Source organism: Myotis daubentonii, chromosome 21, assembly GCF_963259705.1.
Source record: "Myotis daubentonii chromosome 21, mMyoDau2.1, whole genome shotgun sequence".
NCBI classification, from domain to species: Eukaryota; Metazoa; Chordata; class Mammalia; order Chiroptera; family Vespertilionidae; genus Myotis; species Myotis daubentonii.
In genome coordinates this window covers 11,188,964-11,214,144 of record NC_081860.1, presented here as the reverse complement: position 1 = coordinate 11,214,144, position 25,181 = coordinate 11,188,964, and the positions used below count along the sequence as shown (strand labels likewise).

The 25,181-nt window shown below is 55.2% G+C and overlaps 1 protein-coding gene across 4 annotated transcripts; it reads right to left on the bottom strand.

Annotated features, from left to right (window-relative positions):
• Positions 1-2,397: 2,397 nt before the first annotated feature.
• MFGE8 (milk fat globule EGF and factor V/VIII domain containing) lies at positions 2,398-20,803 on the bottom strand. Of its 4 annotated transcripts, none has more exons than XM_059678369.1 (9): positions 20,622-20,802; positions 17,734-17,856; positions 17,074-17,208; positions 14,294-14,475; positions 13,491-13,646; positions 11,857-12,001; positions 7,007-7,194; positions 3,299-3,454; positions 2,398-3,184 (listed from the first exon to the last, which is right to left on the bottom strand). In XM_059678369.1, the coding sequence occupies exons 1-9, from the start codon at positions 20,692-20,694 to the stop codon at positions 3,047-3,049; spliced, it is 1,296 nt and encodes a 431-aa protein (XP_059534352.1). In that variant the 5' UTR covers positions 20,695-20,802; the 3' UTR covers positions 2,398-3,046. The 4 variants fall into 4 exon arrangements, with proteins under 4 accessions (XP_059534352.1, XP_059534353.1, XP_059534354.1 ...); XM_059678370.1 differs by having other exon boundaries at positions 7,007-7,191; XM_059678371.1 differs by lacking the exon at positions 17,734-17,856 and having other exon boundaries at positions 20,622-20,803.
• Between the last annotated feature and the right edge of the window lie 4,378 nt (positions 20,804-25,181).

Sequence of the window (25,181 nt, the reverse complement as noted above, 5' to 3'; positions counted from 1 at the left end):
GCGGGGCTGCTGGCCGGGCTGTGAAGGGGTGTCCGGAGCGGAGGCCTTGGGGCAGGTGAGTGGGGGGTGGAGGAGCATTTGTAGAGGGGGGTCCCATGAGGACGCTCTGGCTTACCCCGAACAGTGCGACTAAGCGGGGAGGGGGACCCCTCCCCAGCCCTCTGCACTTGGGCTATGGCCGCCCCCACCTTCGGGAGGGTGTTTTCCTTCCTGTCCCGACCAGCAGGGGGCGTGGGCTGACAGTTTGCTCAGCAGAAAAGCCTTTACGCCCGCAGCGGTTCTTAACCTGGGGGTCGCGACCCCTTTGGGGGCCCAAGGACCCTTTCACAGGGGTCGCCTAAGACCATCGGAAAACACATATACAATTACATATTGTTTTTGTGATGAATCAATATGCTTTCATTATGTTCAACTGGTAACAATGAAATTGGGGGTCGCCACCACAGGAGGAACTGTATTAAAGGGTCGCGGCATTAGGAAGGTTGAGAACCACTGCGGGGGTGGGCCACGGGGTCTCCGAGCCCAGAGCCTCTTCCTAAACACGCCAAGACCCCGCTTGGGTGCACACGCGTGCATGCCTGCCTGTGTGTGTTACACACGAGGGCGGGGAGCACGAGCACGGCCGATGCAGAGCTGCAGTGACTGGGGCTGCCTGCACCGGAGGGAGGGCCAGGCCTGATGTGCAAAAGGGAGCCATTGACGGTTCCTCTGTGAGGAAGAGATGGCTGACCACAGTGTGCAGGATGGGTTGGAGGGGAGATACGTGGAACACGGGTACCGATCAGGACACTCTTGCAAGCTTCTCTGACCAGGATGCCCAGGGTCTGAGGCCTCCCATGGGCCCCACTTTGCATGGGTACCCCCCCCTCCCTTAGTCCCCAGGAGGCCATGGAGTCGGCCCTCTTATTGCTAAGGCCCAGAGATTTCATTATTGATCGTTCCTCGGGGCCAGGCTGTCCAACCTCAGACCTGAGGCTCCTCATCACTTCATTACGTTTAAACAAGGACCCGCCCTGGCCGGTGTGGCTCAGTGGATAGAGCATCGGCCTGTGAACTGAAGGGTCCCGGGTTCGATTCCGGTCAAGGGCACGTACTTTGGTTGCGGGCTCTGGCCCCCGGTCGGGGCAGGTGCAGGAGGAGGCAACCACTCGATGCGTCTCTCTCACGTGGATGTTTCTGTCTGTCTCTCCCTCTCCCTTCCACTCTCTCTAAAAGGTCAATGGAAAAATATCCTCAGGTGAGGAATAACAAAAAAATAAATAACATAAACATAAAGGAGGACCATAAAGGAGACCGGACTCCTGGGAGAGGCAGGCCCACAGGCCCGGGTGCTGACGGCCACAGGTGTGGGGAGAGGGATGGACCACAGGGAAGGCCAGCTTGGTGACAGCAAAGTGAGTTTAATGCCCCCGGGAGGGGCAGGGCTGAGCAGCAGGTGGGAGCTGGGGGCAGGAAATGCTCCCTGGAGGGAGTCCCGTGGCCAGCAACCATGAGGAAAGACTGGCTCCAGGCCAGCTGGGGTGGCTCTGAAGTTGAGTGTCGGCCCATGAACCAGGAGGTCAGGGTTTGATTCCCGGTCAGGGCACATGCCCGGGTTGCGGGCTCGATCCCCAGTGGGGAGTGTGCAGGGGGCAGCCCATCCATGATTCTCTCTTATCACTGATGATTGTCTCTCTCCCCCTCCCTCTTCTCTGAAATCAATGGCCCCAAACCCAATCCGAGAGTGACACAGGAAGGAGTGGGTGGGCCAGGGGACCCCCAGCAGAGGGGAGCCCCACAACCCCGTTCATCTGGAGCCCTCGGCCTGTGCCCCTTATTCTGTCCCTGCCCAGCCAACGAGCCCCAGCGAGGCCGGTTCCGAGGAAGGAGCCACTTCCAGACGAATTTCCCTGGTGAGGCCCCAGCACAGCCACACCCTCCCTCTGGCAGCCGTGTGGTCAGACCTGCCGCCCAGGGGCGAGGCGCCTCCTCTGTGGATCGCGGCCTGGCTCCCCAATTTTGCACTGGAAAATTCCTCCTGTGCCCCGAGGCCTCCAAAACTAGGGTGGTTTCATCCACCCCCCCGTTTCCATCCAGCCCAGTCCCTCCCTCCTCTGTGGCCCGCCCCTTTCCCAGATCGCCAGGCGCTGGCCTGCGCTGCCCCCACTGGCCACTTCCTGATGGCCCCTGCCCAGGGAGCCGATGCGCCAGCGCCTCCCAGAAACCAGTGCGCTCAGCCAGGAGGCCCTGTGCCCACTTGGCAGTGTCCTGGCCCCCTGTGGGCCCCCAGCAGCCTCCTCCTCCCTCTGGCTGGGAAGCAGCGCGGAGTCGGGCAGGCGGGGAGCACGCTGAGGCTCTGGGGAAACTGAGGCTGAGGGTGGGGACCGGCACGAGGACGAAGAACCACGCAGCAAGAGCTCCAGGCAGTGACATAAATATATTTTGGAAGTTGCCTGTGCATTTGGGGGGCCGCCCAGGCCCGCCCACCTCCTCCCCGTCTGTCCATGGACCCACCCCAGCCCCTGCTGTCTTTCTAGGCTGCAGCTCAAGGGTCAAGAGGGGTCTCCAGGGAGGTTGTGGGTGGGAGTGTCAGAGGGCTGGTGGCGGCATCGGGAATGGCTGCATCATGGCTCCAGGCTGAGCAGCAGGCATCTGTTATTCCAGCCTGGCGCCTGGGGGCCCTTCCTCCAGGGCCATGGGAATGTGGGGGGTGGGAGGCGGGCTATTGGCGACAGAGGCTGGAATCCCAGACCTGCTCAACTCCCACAGCGCCTAAGAACATGGTTCTCGGCCTTTTGGCAAGATCAAGTGTAGAAGAGGGAGTCCTGGCAGGGCCAGGAATTGCCTGCGGCTCACCTGGCATGAGGGTTGGGCGCCAGAGGCAGGTGGGAGGTGGGGCGGGCGTGTGGGAGGTGAGGTGTGAGGAGGACAGAGGGAGGGAGAGGTGACTGACATCTTCACCCCCCCCCTCCCCGCCCCCCCACGGCACTACAATCAGGCGGGCGGTGGGTGGAGGAGGCGGCAGGACCACAGGAGGTCAGGAGAACAGGCCATCCGGTCCCATCAGCTAGCATCCCAGCAGCTCCACCCGGAGGGTGATGCGGTTGTGCCAGGCCACGGGCAGGACGCGCACAAAGCGAGCCATGAAGGGCGTCTCGAACACGTTCCTCTTGTGGGAATTATTGTCAAAGTTGCCTGGGAAGATCTAGAGACAGAGACGGTGTCAGGAAGGCCACCGGGCTGGCCCCCCTCCCCTCAGAGGCCCAACGCGCAGGGCACCGCACCGTGGAGTGGCCAGGGGCGGGCGGCTGACACTCACCTTGCTGCCCTCAGCCCCCGGGTCCTTATACTCGGTCCATTTCAGGCCATCGTTACTGTGGGCCACCTTGTAGGCCGCCACGTACTGGATGGTGCCGAAGTCTCGGGCCCCCTGCGTGATGATGCCGGTCACCTGTTTCTGAGAGCCCAAGTCGATCTACAGGGGGGGAAAAAAAACCACAAAATAAAATCAACCACATTGTCTTCGCTTGCACCCTTTCCGGTAAAGTGGGAAAAGGCAGACACGCTGAGACAGGAAGTGCAGTTTGGGGAAAGCCGCTTGTCAGGGAGGATGTTGGCCTCACAGCCTCAGTTTCCTCATCTGTAAAATGGGCATAAATATGCCCGGCCGGCGTGGCTCAGTGGTTGAGCGTCGACCTATGAACTGGGAGGTCACGGTTTGATTCCCAGTCAGGGTACGTGCCCGGGTTGCGGGCTCGATTCCCAGTGTGGGATGTGCAGAAGGAAGCCGATCCATGATTCTCTCTCATCATTGAGGTTTCTATCTCTCTCTCTCTCTCTCCATTCCTCTCAGAAATCAATAAAAATATAAAAAATAAAAAGTAAGTACCACCAACTTTGTCAGACACAATGAGGCAATTCACTGCAACGGAACTCACATTTCAGAGTCGGGGCCCCGGCTAACCCCTCAGCATGAAGTGCTCCCGGGACACGTACACATACACTCACTTATACAGACACACAGATATACACAGACACACACACACAGAGATATACACACACACACAAATATACACACACACAGATATACAGACACGCACATATATATACACAGACACACAGAGATATACACAGACACACAGAGATATACACAGACACACACACAGAGAGATATATAGACACACACAGACATACACACAGAGATACACACACACAGATATACACACACAGAGATATATACACACACACAAATATACACACACACAGATATACACACACACAGATAGACAGACACGCACATATATATACACAGACACACAGAGATATACACAGACACACAGAGATATACACAGACACACACACAGAGAGATATATAGACACACACAGACATACACAGAGATACACACACACAGATATACACACACAGAGATACACAGACACACACAGAGATACACACACAGAGATACACAGACACACACACACACAGATACACAGACACACACACACAGAGATATACACAGACACACACAGATATACACAGATACACACACAGATATACACAGATACACACACGCAGGTACACACACAGATATACAGACACACACAGACATACACAGATAAACAGACACACACAGACACACACACAGATACACACACACACAGATATACACAGACATACACAGATACACAGACACACACACAGATACACACACACACAGATATACCCAGACACACACAGAGATACATACACACAGAGATATACACAGACACACACACAGACACACACACAGATATACAGACACACACAGACATACACACAGATACACACACACACAGATATACTCAGACACACACAGAGATACATACACACACAGATATACACACACAGAGATACACAGACACACACAGAGATACACACACAGAGATACACAGACACACACACACACAGATACACAGACACACACACACAGAGATATACACAGACACACACAGATATACACAGATACACACACAGATATACACAGATACACACACGCAGGTACACACACAGATATACAGACACACACAGACATACACAGATAAACAGACACACACAGACACACACACAGATACACACACACACAGATATACACAGACATACACAGATACACAGACACACACACAGATACACACACACACAGATATACCCAGACACACACAGAGATACATACACACAGAGATATACACAGACACACACACAGACACACACACAGATATACAGACACACACAGACATACACACAGATACACACACACACAGATATACCCAGACACACACAGAGATACATACACACAGAGATATACACAGACACACACACAGATACACACACACAGATATACACAGACACACACACAGATATACAGACACACACAGACATACACACAGATACACACACACACAGATATACTCAGACACACACAGAGATACATACACACACAGATACACACACACAGATATACACAGACACACACAGAGATACATACACACACAGATATACACAGACATACACAGATACACAGACACACACACAGATACACACACACACAGATATACCCAGACACACACAGAGATACATACACACAGAGATATACACAGACACACACACAGATACACACACACAGATATACACAGACACACACACAGATATACAGACACACACAGACATACACACAGATACACACACACACAGATATACTCAGACACACACAGAGATACACACACACAGATATACACACACAGAGATACACAGACACACACAGAGATACACACACAGAGATACACAGACACACACACACACAGATACACAGACACACACACACAGAGATATACACAGACACACACAGATATACACAGATACACACACAGATATACACAGATACACACACGCAGGTACACACACAGATATACAGACACACACAGACATACACAGATAAACAGACACACACAGACACACACACAGATACACACACACACAGATATACACAGACATACACAGATACACAGACACACACACAGATACACACACACACAGATATACCCAGACACACACAGAGATACATACACACAGAGATATACACAGACACACACACAGACACACACACAGATATACAGACACACACAGACATACACACAGATACACACACACACAGATATACCCAGACACACACAGAGATACATACACACAGAGATATACACAGACACACACACAGATACACACACACAGATATACACAGACACACACACAGATATACAGACACACACAGACATACACACAGATACACACACACACAGATATACTCAGACACACACAGAGATACATACACACACAGATACACACACACAGATATACACAGACACACACAGAGATACATACACACACAGATATACACAGACATACACAGATACACAGACACACACACAGATACACACACACACAGATATACCCAGACACACACAGAGATACATACACACAGAGATATACACAGACACACACACAGATACACACACACAGATATACACAGACACACACACAGATATACAGACACACACAGACATACACACAGATACACACACACACAGATATACTCAGACACACACAGAGATACATACACACACAGATACACACAGACACACACAGACATACACACAGACACACACAGACATACACACAGATATACACAGACACACACACAGATATACGCAGACACACACAGAGATACATACACACACAGATACACACACACAGATATACACACACACATCCTTTCTACCCCAGGGCTGCAGGCCTCCGTTGAAGCAGCAGCGAGCTCCCCTGCTCTCCCGCTGATCGTACAGAATCAGGAGGGAGGTGGGGTACATGGCAGGAGAAAACAGCCAACAAACAAGACTTTTCAGAAATTCCCTCTTGGGGAGCGGAAGCCTGGGCCGCCGCCAGAGACCTGACAGCGCCCCCTCCGCACCCCCCCCTCCCCCCCAGAGCCGGGCCCACCTGCAGCCACTCGGAGGCAGAGTTTTTCTCCGCGGTCCAGGCGTTGAACTTGCCCTGCTGGTCCAGCCGCGCGTAGTGGGGGTACCAGCTGAAGGAACTCAGGCCCCAGGTCCTGTAGATGCTGGAGGCCGTGATCTGCTTGTCAGGGATGGTTCTGTCCTTCATTCCCAGGGGTTCATCACATCCTGCTAACAAGGGGGGGATGGTAGAGCTAGGGTCCCCAGGCTCCCAGGGGTGTGAGCACCAGGCAACGAGGTGGGGAGAAGTGTGTGGATCCCACCAGCCCCTGGCATCCTCTGGGACAGCAGCTCCTCCTGCCTTTTAGAATCAACCGTCCTGCCCAGCCCGTGTGGCTCAGTGGTTGAGCATCGACCTGTGAACTGGGAGGTCAGGGTTCAATTCCCAATCGGTGTGTCTGGCTGGGGTGCGGGCTCGGTCCCCAGCATAGAGCGTGCGGGAGGCAGCCGATCGATGATTCTCTCTCATCATTGATGTTTCTCTCCCTCTCCCTTCCTCTCTGAAATCAATAAAAATATTTTTAAAAATTAAATTAACCATCCTTCGTTCTCACTGCCCGCCCGCCCACTCCTCCCTCAGCCACCTGCCCTCAGCTCCCACCCCTACCCGACTTGCCCTTCACCGATCACCTGCTACTCTTCCTTCTCTGCACCAGGGCAGGCCCTGATCGACCCACCACTTCCCACCCTCCTTCAAGGCCTGCCTGTGAGACACCTCCTCCAAGAAGCCTGCCCTGACCACCTCACTGGGGCAGGACTTGTCCCTCCTCTGGACTCTCAGCACTTCCTATATCACTCCTACAGTACTGCTGAGTCCTGGGATGATCATCCAGGACACGAGTAACAGCCATCTCACTGATTCAGTGCTCACTTCGGTCAATTCATCTCCCACACAGAAACCTGAAGATATTAGCCACCCCATTTGACAGGCGAGAAAACTGAGGCCGAGAGACAAACACTGTGCTAAGCCACACACACAAACCCCTGATTGCCACGCCACGCTGTGACATCGTCTCCACCATCCACACACCCACCCAGAGCCGTGAACAGGACTGCCAGCCGGAGAAAGTCAGAACTCCTGGGGCTCAGGGACCAACCTTGATCCTTGCCCAGCAGACCCTCTGTCGGCGTCTAGATCAGTGATGGCGAAAACCTATGACACGCGTGTCAGAGGTGACACGCGAACTCATTTTTTGGGTGGATTTTTCTTTGTTAAATGGCATTTAAATATATAAAATAAATATCAAAAATAGAAGTCTTTGTTTTACTAGGGTTGCAAAGATCAAAAAATTTCTCTATGTGACACGGCACCAGAGTTAAGTGGGGGTTTTTCAAAATGCTGACACGCCGAGCTCAAAAGGTCCGCCATCACTGGTCTAGAAGATTCCACACCCGACAGCTGGCATACTGTCCGACAGGCCTGTGAGGGCGGGCCTCGGGAAGGGGCCTGGGTTTCAATCAGGCCTGCCCCAAACACTCAGGCATGTGCCGGGCTGTTTTCTACTAGTCACGTGCACCTTCAGGTGGCCTTCAGAATAGCTGAAGGCTCCCAGGGGAGGGATGGGTGTGTCTCACATCTGGCGGGATCCCCAGTCCACAGCTGGTCTCCCTTGGGGTAACTGGGGGGGAGGGGGGGGCAGTGGGCCTGGAGAGCCAGCCGACTGGAATGGCTGGCAGGGCAAGGAGATGGCCCAGCCCTCAGGGAAGGAGACAGGGCACCCTCGCTTGTTCGGCTCGCCAGGCTCAGCCTGTCTCGGCCTGGAAGGGAGCCGGCTGGGACAGGACCGAACAGGCAACTGAAACCGCTAAGGCAGTGCTTCCCAACCTCTCTGTGGCCCTGCCCCACCTTAGCATCTCTAACATCCTATGCCCCCCAGGACCTGTAATTCTTATTATTCAAAAAGTGAGCTCCTATGTACGTGGAGGAAGCCTCAAAGGCCATGAACTTGGTCTAAACAAGCTTCCAAAGAACATGGCATCCATGAGATAGAAAGATAAAAGAACGAAAGGACAGTGGAAGGACGGAGGAAGAAATCACTAAGAAATTGTTTAAAAAAATAGTAATAGGAAGTGATAGGAAAAAACAGCAAATACAGTTTCAAAGTATAGAATAGAGAACTGAAATGCATAAATATGCCACCATATCTATTTATAGACTGTCTATGAGGCCCCTAGAACCAGAGGAAATGCAAAACATTCACTGTTAATAACTCATTCTCGGCCCTGGCTGGTTTGGCTCAGTGGATAGAGCGTCGGCCTGCGGACTGAAGGGTCCCAGTTTCGATTCCGGCCAAGGGCACGTGCCTGGGTTGTGGGCTTGATCCCCCATGGGGGGGGGGGGAGGGTGTGCAGGAGGCAGCCAATCAATGACTCTCTCTCATCATTGATGTTTCTATCTCTCTATCCCTCTCCCTTCCTCTCTAAAATCAATAAAAATATATTTTAAAAAAAAACTCATTCTGGAATTGCCCCCCCCTTAAAAATCAGATTGCCCCCCTGTGGGCGTGTGCCCCACGCGGGGAACCGCTGGCCTAAGGCTTCAGACTAGAACAGTGAGTAGGAAGGGACTCCAAGGACGGGACCCAGAGTCGGGACCCCCAGAAACTGCCTCTGCCCTTTACCGACGGCCAGCTTTCCTTTGGGCAGAAGGCAACGTCTTTTTCTCTTTTAATTTGTATTGAATGGCCGAAACCGGTTTGGCTCAGTGGATAGGGCGTCGGCCTGCGGACTGAAAGGTCCCAGGTTCGATTCCGGTCAAGGGCATGTACCTGGGTTGCGGGCACATCCCCAGTAGGAGATGTGCAAGAGGCAGCTAATCGATGTTTCTCTCTCATCGATGTTTCTAACTCTCTATCTCTCTCCCTTCCTCTCTGTGAAAAATCAATAAAATATATTTTAAAAAAAAAATAATTTGTATTGAATGTGTTGGGGTGACGCTGGTTAATAAAATTAGGTTGCAAGTGTACGATCCTGTAACACAGCATCTGCATATCGTGTTGTATGTTCACCAACCACAGCCCAGTCTCCTCCCATCCCCGTCTATCCCCCCTTCACCCTCCTCTCCCTCTGCCCACCCCCCTCTCACGCCGGTAATCACCATACTGTTGTCTGTGTCGAGGAGTGTTTTGTTTAGTTTTCTTTTTAACTTAATCCCTTCACCTTTTGCACCCAGAAGGCAATTCGTTAACTCCCCACTTACACAATTAGGCTCAAAAGGAAGTGGCCCTGGGAACACAGACTTAAGTTCACACTTTAAAAAAAAACAACAAAGAAACTAGCCCTGGCCGGTTTGGCTCCATGGATAGAGCGTCGGCCTGCGGACTGAAGGGTCCCGGGTTCGATTCCGGTCAAGGGCATGTACCTTGGTTGCGGGCACATCCCCAGTGGGGGGTGTGCAGGAGGCAGCTGGTCGATGTTTCTCTCTCATCGATGTTTCTAACTCTCTATCCCTCTCCCTTCCTCTCTGTAAAAAATCAATAAAATATATTTAAAAAAAAAACAAAAAACTAAACCCAGCCAGGCACACAGACGTCAGCTCTGAATGGTACTGGGTGGTATCTGAAATGGGGGTCACAGGAAGAAGTGCCACGGAAGGGAAAGGGGGCGCAAAGGGTGGGTCTTGGGGTAACACGAGAAAGGCAATCGGCCTTACAAGCCCTGCAGTTCCGCCAGTGGCCAGCAGGTGGCACTGTGGTTGCAAAAAAGCGGGACCCGCTACCTGGATCTCAGAGAAAACAGCTGAGCTGAGACAGGGAAGCTAGGCGGCCCAGCCCCCTGCACCCTGACCTCCCCCAATGGCGCGGTTTTTTCCTGGCTCAGAGGAAACCCGTCCCTTTCTTGTCCCCCATTCCTCTGTCTGGGACTGTCTCTGGAAATGGCAGCAGGAAGCACCAGCTACCCTAGAAGCTTCTGTTTCTCTTAAATGCAGACAAACTGGAGTTTTTTGCAGGGTGGGAGGGGCGGGGGGTGTGGAGAGTAAAAGTACTGGATGGGTAGATGCCAGAAACCCAGGGATCTAGATCAAGTTTTAATGCCTGCCAGCTGTGTGCCCCTGATAAATAATTTATCTGGGCCCTAGCCCATTTGGCTCAATGGATAGAGCATCAGCCTGCAGGCTGAAGGGTCCTGGTTGGATTCCAGTCAAGGGCATGCAGTGAGGCAGCCAGTCCATGATTCTCTCTCATCATTGATATTTTTAACTCTCTCTCCCTCTCTCTTCCTCTCTGAAATAAATAAGAATATATTTTTTAAAAATACTAATAATTTGCCCAGCCGGCGTGGCTCAGTGGTTGAGCATCGACCTATGAACCAGGAGGCCACGGTTCGAGTCCCGGTCAGGGCACAGGCCCGGGTTGCAGGCTCGATCCCCAGTGTGGGGCGTGCAGGAGGCAGCCGATCCATGATTCTCTCTCATCATGGATGTTTCTAACTCTCTCTCCCTCTCTCTTCCTCTCTGAAATAAATAAGAATATATTTTTTAAAAAACACTAACAATTTATCTGGGCCTCACTTTCCTCATTCATTCACTCCTTCATCAAGTATTTATCCAGGCACCGTTCTAGGCACTGGGAATCAAGCAGTGGACAAATCAGAATTCAGTAACAATACTGTGAGAACGGAAGTGGCGTCTCTTTTGTCCTCTCCCCACCAGAATGCCATGGGTTGGCACAGAGAGGATCATACCCGGGCAGGGCTGCTGACGGCCGGGTGACCCCTCTCGTGTGCCTCTGCTGAGTGAGCCGGGGCCTTGGGCCTTGCTGCAGCCCTGCCCAGCTCAGCTTGGCTGAGAAGAGAGGCCAGCCCCTGGGACGGACCCCAGCAGCCAGCACTCACCATTCACCTCGCAGCCAAGGAGCTCAAAGCGCAGGGTGCAGCCCCGGTGGCAGCCAACGGGCATCAGCCTCACGTACTGCAACTCTTGAGGGACGTCAAACATGTTGACCTTCAGGCCATTGTTGTCCACGTTCCCCGTAAATACCTAGGAGAGAGAGAGAGACACACACACAGAGTAGAGCAGCGGTTCTCAACCTGTGGGTCGCGACCCCTTTGGCGGTCGAACGACCCTTTCCCAGGGATCGCCTAAGACCATCCTGCATATCAGATATTTACTTGACGGTTCATCACAGTAGCAACATGACAGTTGTGAAGTAGCCACGAAAATAATGTTATGGCTGGGTCACAACATGGGGAACTGTATTTAAAGGGCCAGAAGGTTGAGAACCGCTGGAGTAGAGGGACGGTCAATGGGGGCAGGCCCCCTTCCTGGGATTGCCCCTTTCCTCCTAGGGCCTAGGGGGTGGGCAGGTGGGCTTAGCAGGGACTCGGCCCTTCCCCTGGCCACGCCCTCAAGATCCCCCTTGTCGCACCTTCCTTGGTCATCCCGGTGCCCGGGCACGAACCCCCGTCTTGCACACAGGGCCACCTATCAATCTACAGGGTGCCTGTGCGAGTTCGGAAAAGACACTCCTTTCTCAAGCCGTTTTATTGTAACAGTTTTCCCACAGGTGGAAGCACACAAACATATGTCCCCGTGGTGAATGGGCTCACCTGCTAGTGATATCCTTGAGCCTGACACCTGCACGGCTGTATGTGGTGGCGCTGAAGGCTCAGAGTGCACCCCAGCTCCCCTACCCCCCAGCATCCCCCCACCCCCCGCAACAGGTCACTGTTGAGTCTCACTATTCTCATCTATAAAGTGGGGCTATTGCCCTGGCTGGTTTGGCTCAGTGGATAGAGCATCGGCCTATGGACTGAAGGGTCCCAGATTCCATTCTGGTCAAGGGCACGTACCTAGGTTGCAGGCTCAATCCTTGGCCCCAGAGGCAACCAATCAATGTGTCTCTGCCTCTCTCTCTCTCTCTCTCATCAATGTTTCTCTCTCACTGTCTCTCCCACTCCCTTCCACTCTCTCTAAAAAAAAAAAAAAAAAAAAAAAAATCAATGGAGCCCAGCAGGTGTGGAACCAGAAAGTCATGGTTCGATTCCCGGTCAGGGCACATGCCTGGGTTGCGGGCTCCATCCCCAGTGTGGGGCGTGCAGGAGGCAGCCGATCCATGATTCTCTCTCATCATTAATGTTTCTCTCTCCCTCTCCCTTCCTCTCTGAAATCAATAAAATATATATTTTTTAAAATATCAATGGACAAATATCCTTGAGTGAGAATTAACAACAACACCAAAATAAAAACCTTTAAAAAAATTAGAAATAGAACTATCATACGCTCCATCAATCCCACTTCTGGGTATATATCCAAAGGATAAGAAAAAAAAATAATAATGATAATAAATAAAGTGAGGCGATTTACTTGTAACCACAAAACATGGGAATAATCTGGGTTTCCAATTTCTGGCAGCAAAGATGACCTGGAAGACCCCGGTCCCCTCGTGGCCAATCACCCAGGCTACCCTCGCCTCAGTGGGGGCCCCGGGTGCTGACCACAGCCCTCCTTACGGCCCAGGCCTCCTCACCTTGTCTCCTGAGTTCGCGTCGTCCTGGATGAACCTGAACTTTTTCCCATCGAGGCTGTACGCCACCTTGAACACCTTCACGTACTCGGCTCTGCCTGCGCGGCTGGCGCCCTGCGTCACCACGCCCGACACCTGCATTCTCCGTAGCAGGTTCACCTGGACCCAGGGTGGGCAGGACGGGACACTTAAAACTCCCGCGTCCCTTCTACCTCCTCCTCTCCCCCCACCCAGAGCAGGGGCAGTGCAAGCAGGATAAGTGGTGGATGGAGTCTCTCTCGTCCCACCCTCTCAGGACTGGGGACCCAGTGCTCTGGGAAGCCCAGAGGATGGACAAGGCCCCCAGAGACCTCATCCAGTGCAAACAGCCCCTCCACAGCCTGGGCTCGGCTCCCCCTCCCCCCGCCCACCTACTCCAAGCCCCCCAAGGCTGCCCTCCATTACAGGCACTTCATCTGGAGCAGTGGTCGGCAAACTGCGGCTCGTGAGCCACATGCGGCTCTTTGGCCCCTGTAGTGTGGCTCTTCCACAAAATACCACATGCGGGCGCACACGGACAGCGCGATTGAAACTTCGTGGCCCATGCGCAGAAGTCGGTATTTTTGTGGAAGAGCCACACTCCAGGGGCCAAAGAGCCGCATGTGGCTCGCGAGCCGCAGTTTGCCGACCACTGATCTGGAAGAACCTGCTACCTTGATACCTGGACCCCCTGATGAACCCTCCCACAGTGACCCCCAAATGCAGGCACACTCATCTCACCTTTTCTCCTCCCATCATGCCCCCCCCCCAGCCCCCCGCTTCCATACCTGGATCCAGGGTTTCCGATCGTAGTTGCTGGCTGTCCAGGCGTTGACGATGCCCGAGCGGTGCAGGCGGGCCAGCTCCGGGGCCCAGCGCTGCAAAGCCATGAAGCCCCAGTGCACGGACGAGGCGGAGATCTGCCGGTCAGCGATGGCCCCTGTCTCCATGCCCAGGGGCATGGCGCACCCTGCAGGGAGGGAGACGGCAGTCGGGTGGCCACCCTCGCAGGCGGGACCCAGAGGACGAGAGAATAGGAAGGCAGACGGCGTGGCCTCTGCCAACGACCCAGAACAGAGACCACAGGGGACAAGGAGGCCCAAGAGGAGGTACCGGGAAAGGGTGCGCAGTGCGCGGTGAGGACGCAAGCACAGCACCCAGGTCTGTACGCGTGAGGCTGCCGTGATTGACAGCTGGAGGGTCCTATCAGGAGGACCACTGCACCCAGCCCCGCCCCTGGCCCCCCCAGGACGGCTTTGGGAGAAGGGGCACCTCAGATGGCAGTGGGCTGCCCATAAAGCAATAAGCACACCCATAAGCAAATGCGTGTGGAGTCTTCTAGAACCCCATATGGCACGAGTTTTCTGGTGGGACCTGAAGGCCGTTCTGATTTCTCTCGGACCCTCTGCCCTTTCCAACTGCTGGTCCTGCCCCAGCCACCTGCCCAACCGCCCCTGGCCGAGGCCCCATGCCTTCACCATCACCCCAGCGAAGTGGTCAAGGGGTGAGCCGTTCTCCTGGCTCCCAGCAGAGAATCCAGGTTCAGGCCGCCCTACACCGCCGCACCCCAGGCTCACGCAGGGAGAATGGGGTTCAAAGTGGGGCCCCAGGGTCAGAGCCGCCAGTGGCTGAGCCTATCCTCACACCCCATGTGCCTGCCCCCTTAAGGGCTCAAACATGCGTTCTTGAGGCTTGTGGGATCCTTGTAGGCTCCCAGGAAACATAGCACATAACAAGGAGGGGGGGCTGCAGCCCTAGCCGGTTTAGCTCAATGGATAGAGCATCGGCCTGCGGACCAAAAGGTCCCGGGTTCGATTCCAGTCAAGGGCATGTACCTTGGTTGCAGGCTCCTCCCCTGGCCCGGGCCCTGGTCAGGGCACAAGCAAGAGGCAACCAATCCATGTGTTTCTCTCACATCGATGTTTCTGTCTTTCCCTCTCTCTTCCACTCTCTCTAAAATCAATGGAAAAATAGCCTCGGGTGAGGATTAACAAAAAAAAAAAGGGGGGGGGGGGCTGCTCGGCCTCTGTAGACGCCTCCTGCCTCGCCCAGGTGCCACCCGTCTAGGGCAGACCCCAGGCCAGAAGGCACAGGAGGCTAGGTGGGTAATTCCAACTCAGGCACACACCCATGGTTACCTCGGCGCCCAGCACAGTAATTAGTGGGCCCACCTGTCCCCCACCCACGGCTGTCTGCGTGGCGAGCCCCCCCTCACCCCCACACACACACACTCCCCACACATTCCTGCACCCAGGATGTCAAACACATTGGCCTCAGCCCAGGGCCCATGCCTGTGAGGTGAAGGGCATCATTTAACCGGCTCCCCCGACAGGGCCGTGTCCCCTCGTCTGTCTGAGGACCACCTCCTGCCCCCTGCCCAGGATGCTCAGGGACAGACACAAAGGACTGCAGAAGTCCGCCCCACCCCCGCACCCACCCCTGGGCCTGGGCGTGGACTTTTCACACCTGACCAGGAGGGAGGCCAGGAGAGCCACGGCGGGCGGTGTCAGCTGGGCCCACCCAGGGCCATTCTGCCGGGTAAGCAAGCAGGCCGGCTTTCTGCATGTGCCCGGCTATGCTGGGCCTCTGACTGTAAGGCAGTGGTTCTCAACCTTCTGGCCCTTTAAATGCAGTTCCTCACGTGGTGACCCAACCATAACATTATTTTCGTGGCTGCTTCATCACTGTCATGTTGCTACTGTGATGAATCGTCCTGTAAATATCTGATAGGCAGGATGGTCTTAGGCGACCCCTGGGAAAGGGTCGTTCGGCCGCCAAAGGGGTCGCGACCCACAGGTTGAGAACCGCTGATGTAAAGGGCCAGCCCAGCCTCCCCAGGCCCCGCCCTCCTCACCTCCATAATGAGGCCGAAGGTCAAACATGGGCCAGGAGCTGTCAGGCCCTGAGGCCCAAGCTTCATTGACTGACCTCCCGGGCTCCAAAAGATGAAAAATGTGTTTGTTTTCCCCTCTTGGTAGAAAAACCCCAACATTTGCCCGAGCCGGGTTGCTCAGTGGTTAGACCATCGGCCTGCAGACTGAAGGGTCCCAGGTTGGGTTCCGGTCAAGGGCCCATGCCTGGGTTCAGGGCTCGATCCCCAGCAGGGAGTGTGCAGGAGGCAGCCAATCAATCATTCTCTCTCATCATTGATGCTTCCATCCCTCTCTCCCTCTCCCTTCCCCTCTGAAATCAATAAAAGTCTATAAACAAAAACAAAACAAAAAAGAAAGAAAACCCCCAACACTTAACCCTGATGCTCTTTATCTGGTTCATGGGGACCCAGGAAACGGCGCTCGCACGATTCAGGGGCCACCATCCCCCCTCACTCCCCCTGCAGGGACATCTGGCCTGGCCTGCAGCCCCAGGAAAGAAGCCAGGAGAGGAGCAACCAAACCCCGCCCCCAACCTATGGCCTCACATAGGCTCTGACCTACCCTCAATCTACCCAGAGGAGGCCCTGACACAGGGGCTAATGACACCAGACATGGCCTGGCTGCCAGGACTGTGGCTCAGGGTCACCACCACCCCCCCACCGCTCCCCCCGACGGGGCAGGCCCCAGATACTCACTGCTCTCACAATGGACGCCCGTGTAGCCTTGCTGGCACTCACAGACATACTGTTGGAAGACATCGCCACGGAGTGCCTCCTCATCAAGCGCCTGGCATTCGGCATCATTGCGGCAGGGGTTTGGGAAACAGGGACCTGGGTAGGAGGAGGCAGGTCAGATGGGCAGGTGATCAGGAAAGAGGGGGAGGGGACGGGGGGGGGTGGACAGGGGGTTGGCGGAGGCAGACAGCAAAGAGACAGACAGCAACCATTGGACCTAGCCCAAAGGGACCCTCTGCCTAAGCTCCGCCCACTGCCCACCTCCCTCTCCCAGGCCTTCCCTTCCTCCCCCCCCCACACCCTGCCTGGTGGGGCCAGAGCCAGCCTGGGGCCAAGGAGGGTCCTGTGTGGGTGGATCAGCCCAAATCAAGGAAGCACCCAGCTTTTGCAAGGGGCTCGCGGGGACGGGGGACTGGGGACGGGGGACGGGGCGGGTTCCAGGGAAATGCTGCCTGACAACCGACAGGTGTGGGGGACACTGCCCACTGCAACACGGACCCGGCTCACCCCAGCAGCCTGGGCTGCGACTGGGAGCGAGGGGAGGCGGAGGGAGGCGGACCGGCTCACCCCAGCAGCCTGGACTGCGACTGGGAGCGAGGGGAGGTGGAGGGAGGCAGGTACCTTTCTCAGTCTCGTTGCAAATGGGCCCCGTAAAGCCTTCTGGGCAGAGGCAATAGAAGGGGAGCTCGTCCTGTGACAGGCAGGTCCCACCGTTCAGGCACTCGATGGAGTCACAGAAGTCACCTGCAGCGGCAGCTCCAGCTCAGGAACAAATTCCTTCGCACAGTAAATGCTTGGGGGGCCCACTACCATGTACGTAAGTGCTGGGCCCCCGAGACAGAGAAATCAGGCGTAGCCCGGGCCTCAAGGCGTCAAGGGGACCAGTGAATGGGGGTGACGGGCCCCGTGAGCCTACACAAGGGGCCACTTTCCAGTGATTTCTGCCAGGGAGACTGCGGTTCTAAAAGACGGGGTGAGGGGTGCACCAAGCAGGGGAATGAGGAGAGGACATGCTAAAGAAAGGCAGGCCCGGCTGGCATGGCTCAGTGATTGAGCACTGAGCTATGAACCAGGAGGTCATGGTTCGATTCCCAGTCAGGGCACATGCCCGGGTGGCAGGCTCAATCCCCAAGGGGGGCAATACAGGAGGCAGCCGATCCATGATTCTCATCATTGATGTTTCTCTCTCTCTCCTTCTCCCTTCCTCTCTGAAATCAATAAAAATCTATTTATTAAAACAAAAAACAAAAAGGTAGAAGCACAGAGAGCCGGGTACACTGGGAGACCAGTAAGACAGCTAACCAGGTGGGCTGGGACCAGACTGGAAGGGACAGTATGAATGGCAACTTTAGACTTTTCTACTTGCACACCTAGGGCTCATCACCTTCCTTCAGCCTCCCTACCATGCCCCACCGGAAATAAGCAAACCAGAGATCCTCACTTGGGACAGGGGGATGGGGACCCTGGTTCCAATTCCGAGAAGGGAACTGTGATCTGCCGAGCTGGGCTGGCCTCGCCTGGGCTGGGGAGGCACTTGGGAGTGACACAAAGATCCCTCCGGCTGCTGGGTGGACAGGTGACAGGATCGGGGATCTAGGGGACCAGGAGAGCATCGGGGTCGCTGCCCCAGGCCTCCAGGTGAGAAAGGAAGGCAGAGGGGGTGAGGAGGGCAGGCGGATGTGAGACACACTGGACCAGGACCTCAGACGCGGGAGGAGGGCTGGTGAGGACATCACAGCCTCCGCTGGGGGCCTGCCTGGGTGGCCGATGTGCACGATTACCCTGGTGAACGGGGTGAGCCAGGCCTGGAGGAGGGGCTTCTGACCTTAGCGTTCCCGGGGGGCTCCCCCGGGCCCCACACCTGTTCCGGGTAAGACACGAGAAACATTTGTTCCTCCCCGAAAGTCTGGCCATGCCAGGCTGGAGGGCCCTCCTCCTGGAACCCCAAAATCCCCGCGAGCCGGGCCGGGCTGCAGGGAAGGGAATACCGTTAATGAGCTACGGAGCCCTCAGAACTCCACCTTTGCACAGGCCTTCTCTGGAGCTTAGGCGGCTCCCCACGCGCTATTAGTCACTGGCTTTAAATAGCAGGTTAATCCCCTCCCCTGACCTGGCGGGCGGCGGCTGGCGGCTCGGGCACAGACAGGGCCTTGGTAATGGCCAGAGTCCTGGGCTCCGGTCCCAGCAAAGTCCAACTGCGCTTCCTCGCCCTCCCAGGTGGCTGCCCGGCCACGTGGTCCAGGGGGGGAAAAGGGAAAAGATGGGGACAGGGTGCCTCCTTCCCCTGGAGGCCCAAGACTGACTCACCTGGGGCACAGCAGCCTGGGGACTTCCCCGTCCCAGGAAAAGCCAGATCACCCCCCCACACACACACCCCACCCCGACTAACTTAACCACCTTTGGGATTTCAGGGTCCTGCCCTTTTGGTACATTTCTCCAGGCTGCGGGGACTGAGAGGAACGGGAAGGGACAAGACCCAGGTCTCTAAGGGTTACTGAGGGGAGCCACCAGCTCCCCAGTGCGTGGGAGCCTGGCATGCCCTCAAAGGCTTCTTGCCGCAGGCGCGGGGTCAGGGGTCAGACTGTCACGGATGGCAGAGCCAGGCCTCTTCTGTGACCCGCCCACCCCCTGGCTTCAGTCAGTCGTGGAAGTGATGGAGGGGGCGCCCCGCCTGAAGGGGTTGCCCACCCACCTCCTTTCCCGGGTCCTGGAGGAGGAGGACTGCGGGGCCCCGCAGCCAAGGGGATAGGGCATCCCAGGACCCGCCTGCGGGAGGCCCGTTTGGTGGAGGGAGGCCTCCTGGGCTGGGGAGGAGGACCAGGGGAGATACAACAGCAGACCAAGGCCACGGAAGGAGTCCGGACAGGAAGCCAGCCTGGCCGGCCGCAGCAGGATGCAGCCCTTTTCCGAGGCCTTCCCCAGCCTGGGAATCCTCTAGAGCCCAGGCATCCCACCCACTTCCCCGCCCTCCCTCCTCTTATCGCTGGTGAGCGCCGCGCCACGCCACGCGCGCGCGCGCGCGCGGGCGGAAATCTCCAAGGATCGGACCTGCGGCCAGAGCTTGGGAGGGAGTTCGCTGCCCGGGAGGGAAGTTAGTTGGCCGGAGACTGATCAGGACCGGAGTCCGAGAAACTTGCAGTTGCAAGGCGCGCGCGCAGGGCGGTCACAGTGCAATGGCCTCATGATACAGATGGGGAAAGAGAGGCCCTCCACAGCGGATTCCTTTGTTGTGTTGCAGCCACCTCCCCGGGGATGGCTGGGCTGTCACCCCGTGTCCCGAGCCACCGCCCGGCGCCCCAGCCTCTCTCGCCGACCAAAATTCCCCGGTGCGGAGACGCCGGGAGAGGCCGAGCGCAGCGCGGCCGCCAGCGGAGGCGCAGCCGGGGGGAGGTCGCCCCTCGGCCCCGCGAAGGCTCCCAGCCCAAGTTTGTCAACAGTGGAGGTGGAGGGAGGGCGCCGCGCCGAACTTCCGAGCGGAGAGGAGGGGCGAGGGCGGCGCGATCACTCACCAGAGCCGGCGAAGAGGCCGGAGGCGCAGAGCAGCGCGCCGCAGAGCGCGGCCAGCAGGCGGGGGCCCGGCATGCTGCGCACAAGTGGGGGACCCGGCGCCGGACTGAAGATCGGGACGTGCAGACAGAGCGCGGGCTCTCACTCCTGCTCCAGGACCGGAATAAATCAGGCAGCGCTGCACCTCCCACTGGCCCGCGAGCTCCGCCCAGGCCGGCCAGGGGCGGACTCGGGGCGGAGCTCCGCAGCAGGGAGTGAGGGCGGGATGGGGGTGGTGGTGGTGGTGAGGGGAACCCAAGGGGTCCTCGCCTCCCATCTCCTGCCCGGCCACGCCCGCCCGGCCTCTGGATTGGGGCTGGTGTGACCTGGCGCCCGGTCTAAATAGACTGGACAGGCCAGAGCGCAGATGGAGTTGTTTGGGTTTTAGCTGTATTTTTTTTTTTTTTACTTTAGACTTAAATAGCTAAACCCTATGCATCATACTAAGGAAAGTTGCAAGCACACTGAATACCAGCTTCACTTATCAGATTGGCAATGGCAAGGAGGAGGTGAGGAGCCCCTGTCAGCAGCAGGCTGTGGCGAACAGGCCCCAGCAGGCACTGTCGGAGGGCGTGCCAATTGGTTCAGCTTCCCCAGGGAGCGACCGGGTAATCCCTGTCAAAGTGACAGGCGCGGAGCCCAAGAGGCTTAGCAATTCCACGTGGAGGAATCCATCCTACGCAGGTGGCCCTGGCTGGTGTGGCTCAGTGGATAGAGCCCCCGCCTGCGGACTGCAAGGTCCGGGTTGGGTTCCGGTCAGGGGCAGGTGCCCCGGTTGCCGGCTGGGTCCCCAGTAGGGGGCGTGCAGGAGGCAGCCCATCCCTGATTCTCCCTCATCGTTGAGGTTTCCATCTCTGTCTCCCTCTCCCTTCCTCTCTGAAGTCAATAAAAATATATCGGAAAAAGAATAAATAAAAAAGAAACTCACATGATGTGTATTCAAAGGAAACAGCACATCCTAGCAGCATCCTTTGACATAGAGTTGATAGGCGGCGGCCCTCTCCCAACCTCCCTTCCCCTCCCCTTGCGCCCCCCTCCCCCTGACCTCCCCCCCACACCCCTCCACGCCAGGAAAACACGAGCGGTCGCTGCGCTGCCTCCACGGCCGCCTACCCACGGCGAACCGGCCCCAACGGCCCGTTCCCTCGCTCCTCTCCTAAGGCTGCCCCGAGCGCCACGGGCGCCCGCCCCCCGCCACCCCCGCACGCTCCCGGCTCGGCTCGCGGGCACCTGGCTGCTGCGAGGCGCCACGCACCAGGCCTCCGGTCCCCGCAGCGCCGCCCGCAGGCCGTTTCCGATGCATTGCATCCTTGAAGAGCATCGGCAGAAGAGGAAGGAAACGATGGGTGAGGAAACATACACTCAGTAGCTCTTCTTCCCGCAGTGAGAAAATGCTTCGAAAGCTAAGCTGCTGCGAAATGATGGCCATTGTCTGTGATCGCACCATTCGTGTCCAGGACAAAATTTGCCAGGTACTAGCAGTTTGCCGTGATTTTTTTTCTCCGCACCAGACTTGTAAGCCAAGCAGAGGATGAGGACAAGAATGTGTTGGAGACCGAGCTGGTTTGGCTCGATGGATAGAGCATCGGGCCTGCGGACTGAAAGGTCCCGGGTTCGATTCCGATCAGGGGCACATGCCCGGGTTCTGGGCTCGATCCCCAGTAAGGGGCGTGCAAGAGGCAGCTGATCAATGATTCTCACCACTGTTTCTAACTCCCTCTCCCTTCCTCTCTGAAATCAATATATATATATATATATATATATATATATATATATATATATATATACATATATATATATATATATATATATATATATATATATATTTTAAAGAATGTGTTTGAGTCGAAACCGGTTTGGCTCAGTGGATGGAGCATCAGCCTGGGGACTGAAAGGTCCCAGGTTCGATTCCGGTCAAGGGCATGTACCTGGGTTGCCGGCACATCTCCAGTGGGAGATGTGCAGGAGGCAGCTGATCAATGTTTCTGGCTCTCTATCTCTCTCCCTTCTTCTCTGTGAAAAATAAATAAAAAAAGAAAAAAAAAAGAATGTGTTTGATTTGCATCTTGTTACAGTTACTGGTTTTATCCCCCTTCTAGAATATGCTTACACGGCCACTCTGGCAATTAACACAGAAAATATTGATGTGCTGGCTGCAGCCAGCTACTTGCAAATGTGTAGTGTTTGCTAGCACCTGCTCAGAGTTCATGAAATCAAGCATTTTATGGAATACAGCCAACAGCCAACCGGAAAAGGGTCTCGGGGCTGGACAACAAAAATAACTCTACCTGCAGTTTCATTTCTGGAGATGGAAGCCTTTCACCAGTGTCCTCAGAGTGCACCGTGGTAGAAAGAACTATTCCAGCGCTGGCCGGTTTGGCTCAGTGGATAGAGCGTCGGCCTGCGGACTGAAGGGTCCCAGGTTCGATTCTGGTCAAGGGCACATGCCTGGGTTGTGGGCTCAATCCCCAGTAGGGGACCTGCAGGAGGCAGCTGATCCATGGTTCTCTCTCATCATTGATGTTTCTATCTTTCTCTTCCTCTCTGAAATCAATAAAAATATATACTTTAAAAAAAAAAAAAAAAACTATCTCGCCCTAACCGGTTTGGCTCAGTGGATAGAGCATCAGCCTGCATACTGAAAGGTCCCAGGTTCGATTCCAGTCAAGGGCGTGTACCTTGGTTGCGGGCACATCCCCAGTAGGAGGTGTGCAGGAGGCAGCTGATCGATGTTTCTCTCTCATCGATGTTTCTAACTCTCTATCCCTCTCCCTTCCTCTCTGTAAAAAAATCAATAAAATATATATTAAAAAAAAAACTATCTCTAAGAGGCTGGTTTACAATTATTGGTCAACACTGTCCAACTCCATCAATGTAAAAAGGAGAGAAAAGGCTGCCGGCCGCCCCTCCCCCTCTGCTTTCCAGCATTTGGGAGCGCAGACATCACATGCGCTTGAGCAGAATAGCACAGCGGCCCCACACTCGCGGCCTTGACACTCGCGGCCTGCAAACACACACCCTCCTTCCCAAAGCCGCTGCTCGGCGCACCCATGCTCTGTGAGCAAACATCCCTGCCCAGGGACCAAACAACCCGCTTTTGTTGCCAAGCCGAAGGCCAAGGGCCAGGGGCTAGTGCTGGGGAATAAATACACTCTCAGTTTCAAAAACGCAAAAGTGTTTTCTGGCTGAAACCAGAAAGGTGGGTGGCATTCTGAGGTCCCTTTATGGGAATTTTCTTGCTTCGTCTGGGGCTTCAATTAACCACTGTCCTCCCTGATGTCTCTGGCGACTACCCCCCCCTAATTTCCCCTCCTCTGACGCCTGAAGCCGGACACTCAGAACCAGCCAAAGGTCCCCTCTTCACAGCTGAGCGGCTTCCAGACGTATCTTCTCACCCACCGGCCGCTGCACAAGAATTAGAGCTGGATCCAAGCCCCCGCTTCACGTCTTACCTGTCTGATGACCCCTGCCCAGCTGCTCCTCAGGCTCCCTCCTTTCTTTTTATTTACTTTCTACTTTTTTAAAAATATATTTTTGTTATTGATTTCAGAGCGGAAGGGAGAGGGAGAGAGAGAGAGAAACATCAATGATGAGAGAAAATCATTGACCGGCTGCCTCCTGAACACCCCCTACTGGGATGGAGCCCGCAACCCGGGCATGTGCGCTTCACTGGAATTGAACCCAGGACCCTTCAGGCCCACACTCTATCCACTGAGCCAAACCAGTTAGACCTACTTTTTATCTTTTTAAAATATATTTTTTATTGATTTCAGAGAGGAAGGGAGAGGGAGAGAGAGAAACATCAATGATAAGAGAAAATCATTGATCTGCTGCCTCCTGAGCACCCCCTACTGGGGATCGAGCCCGCAACCCGGGCATGTGCCCTTGACTGGAATTGAACCCAGGACCCTTCAGTCAGCAGGCTGATGCTCTATCCACTGAGCAAAACTGGTTAGGGCTTCTTTTTATTTTTTTTTAAATATATTTTTATTGATTTTAGAAAGAAAGGGAGAGGGAGAGAGAGATAGAAACATCGATGATGAGAGAGAATCCTTGATCGGCTGCCTCCTGCAAGCCCCCTACGGAGGATTGAGCCTGCAACCCGGTGTTAGGTCTGATCAAATAATTGAATCAATACCCCTCCCCTGGGAACTGACCCTTAAGCCACTTCACAACGGACATCCACCTTCACTTAGACCACATTCCACTTGCTAAGGCCACTACCTCTCCCCTCTCTACCTTCCCAGGATCCAGACCTGCACAGAGAATTCTCCGTCCGACAAGAGTCCGTCTAGAGCCCTAACCCAGGGGTCCTCAAACTTTTTAAACAGGGGGGCCAGTTCACTGTCCCTCAGCCCGTTGGAGGGCCAGACTATAGTTAAAAAAAAAAAGCTATGAACAAATTCCTATGCACACTGCACATATCTTATTTTGAAGTAAAAAAACAAAGGTTTTCGGCGGGCCGCATGTGGCCCGCGGGCCGTAGTTTGAGGACCCCTGCCCTAACCGGTTTGGCTCAGTGG

What these genes read in the sequence shown, in the direction of transcription:
- MFGE8 (XM_059678369.1), bottom strand. Translation starts at nt 20,694, where the DNA reads ATGCCGGGCCCCCGCCTGCTGGCCGCGCTCTGCGGCGCGCTGCTCTGC. An exon ending in TTGCAACGAGACTGAGAAAG is followed by an intron (nt 17,209 to 17,733) that starts GTACCTGCCTCC and finishes CCTCCTACCCAG; the next exon opens with GTCCCTGTTTCCCAAACCCC. An exon ending in GGGCGTCCATTGTGAGAGCA is followed by an intron (nt 14,476 to 17,073) that starts GTGAGTATCTGG and finishes CCCTCCCTGCAG; the next exon opens with GGTGCGCCATGCCCCTGGGC.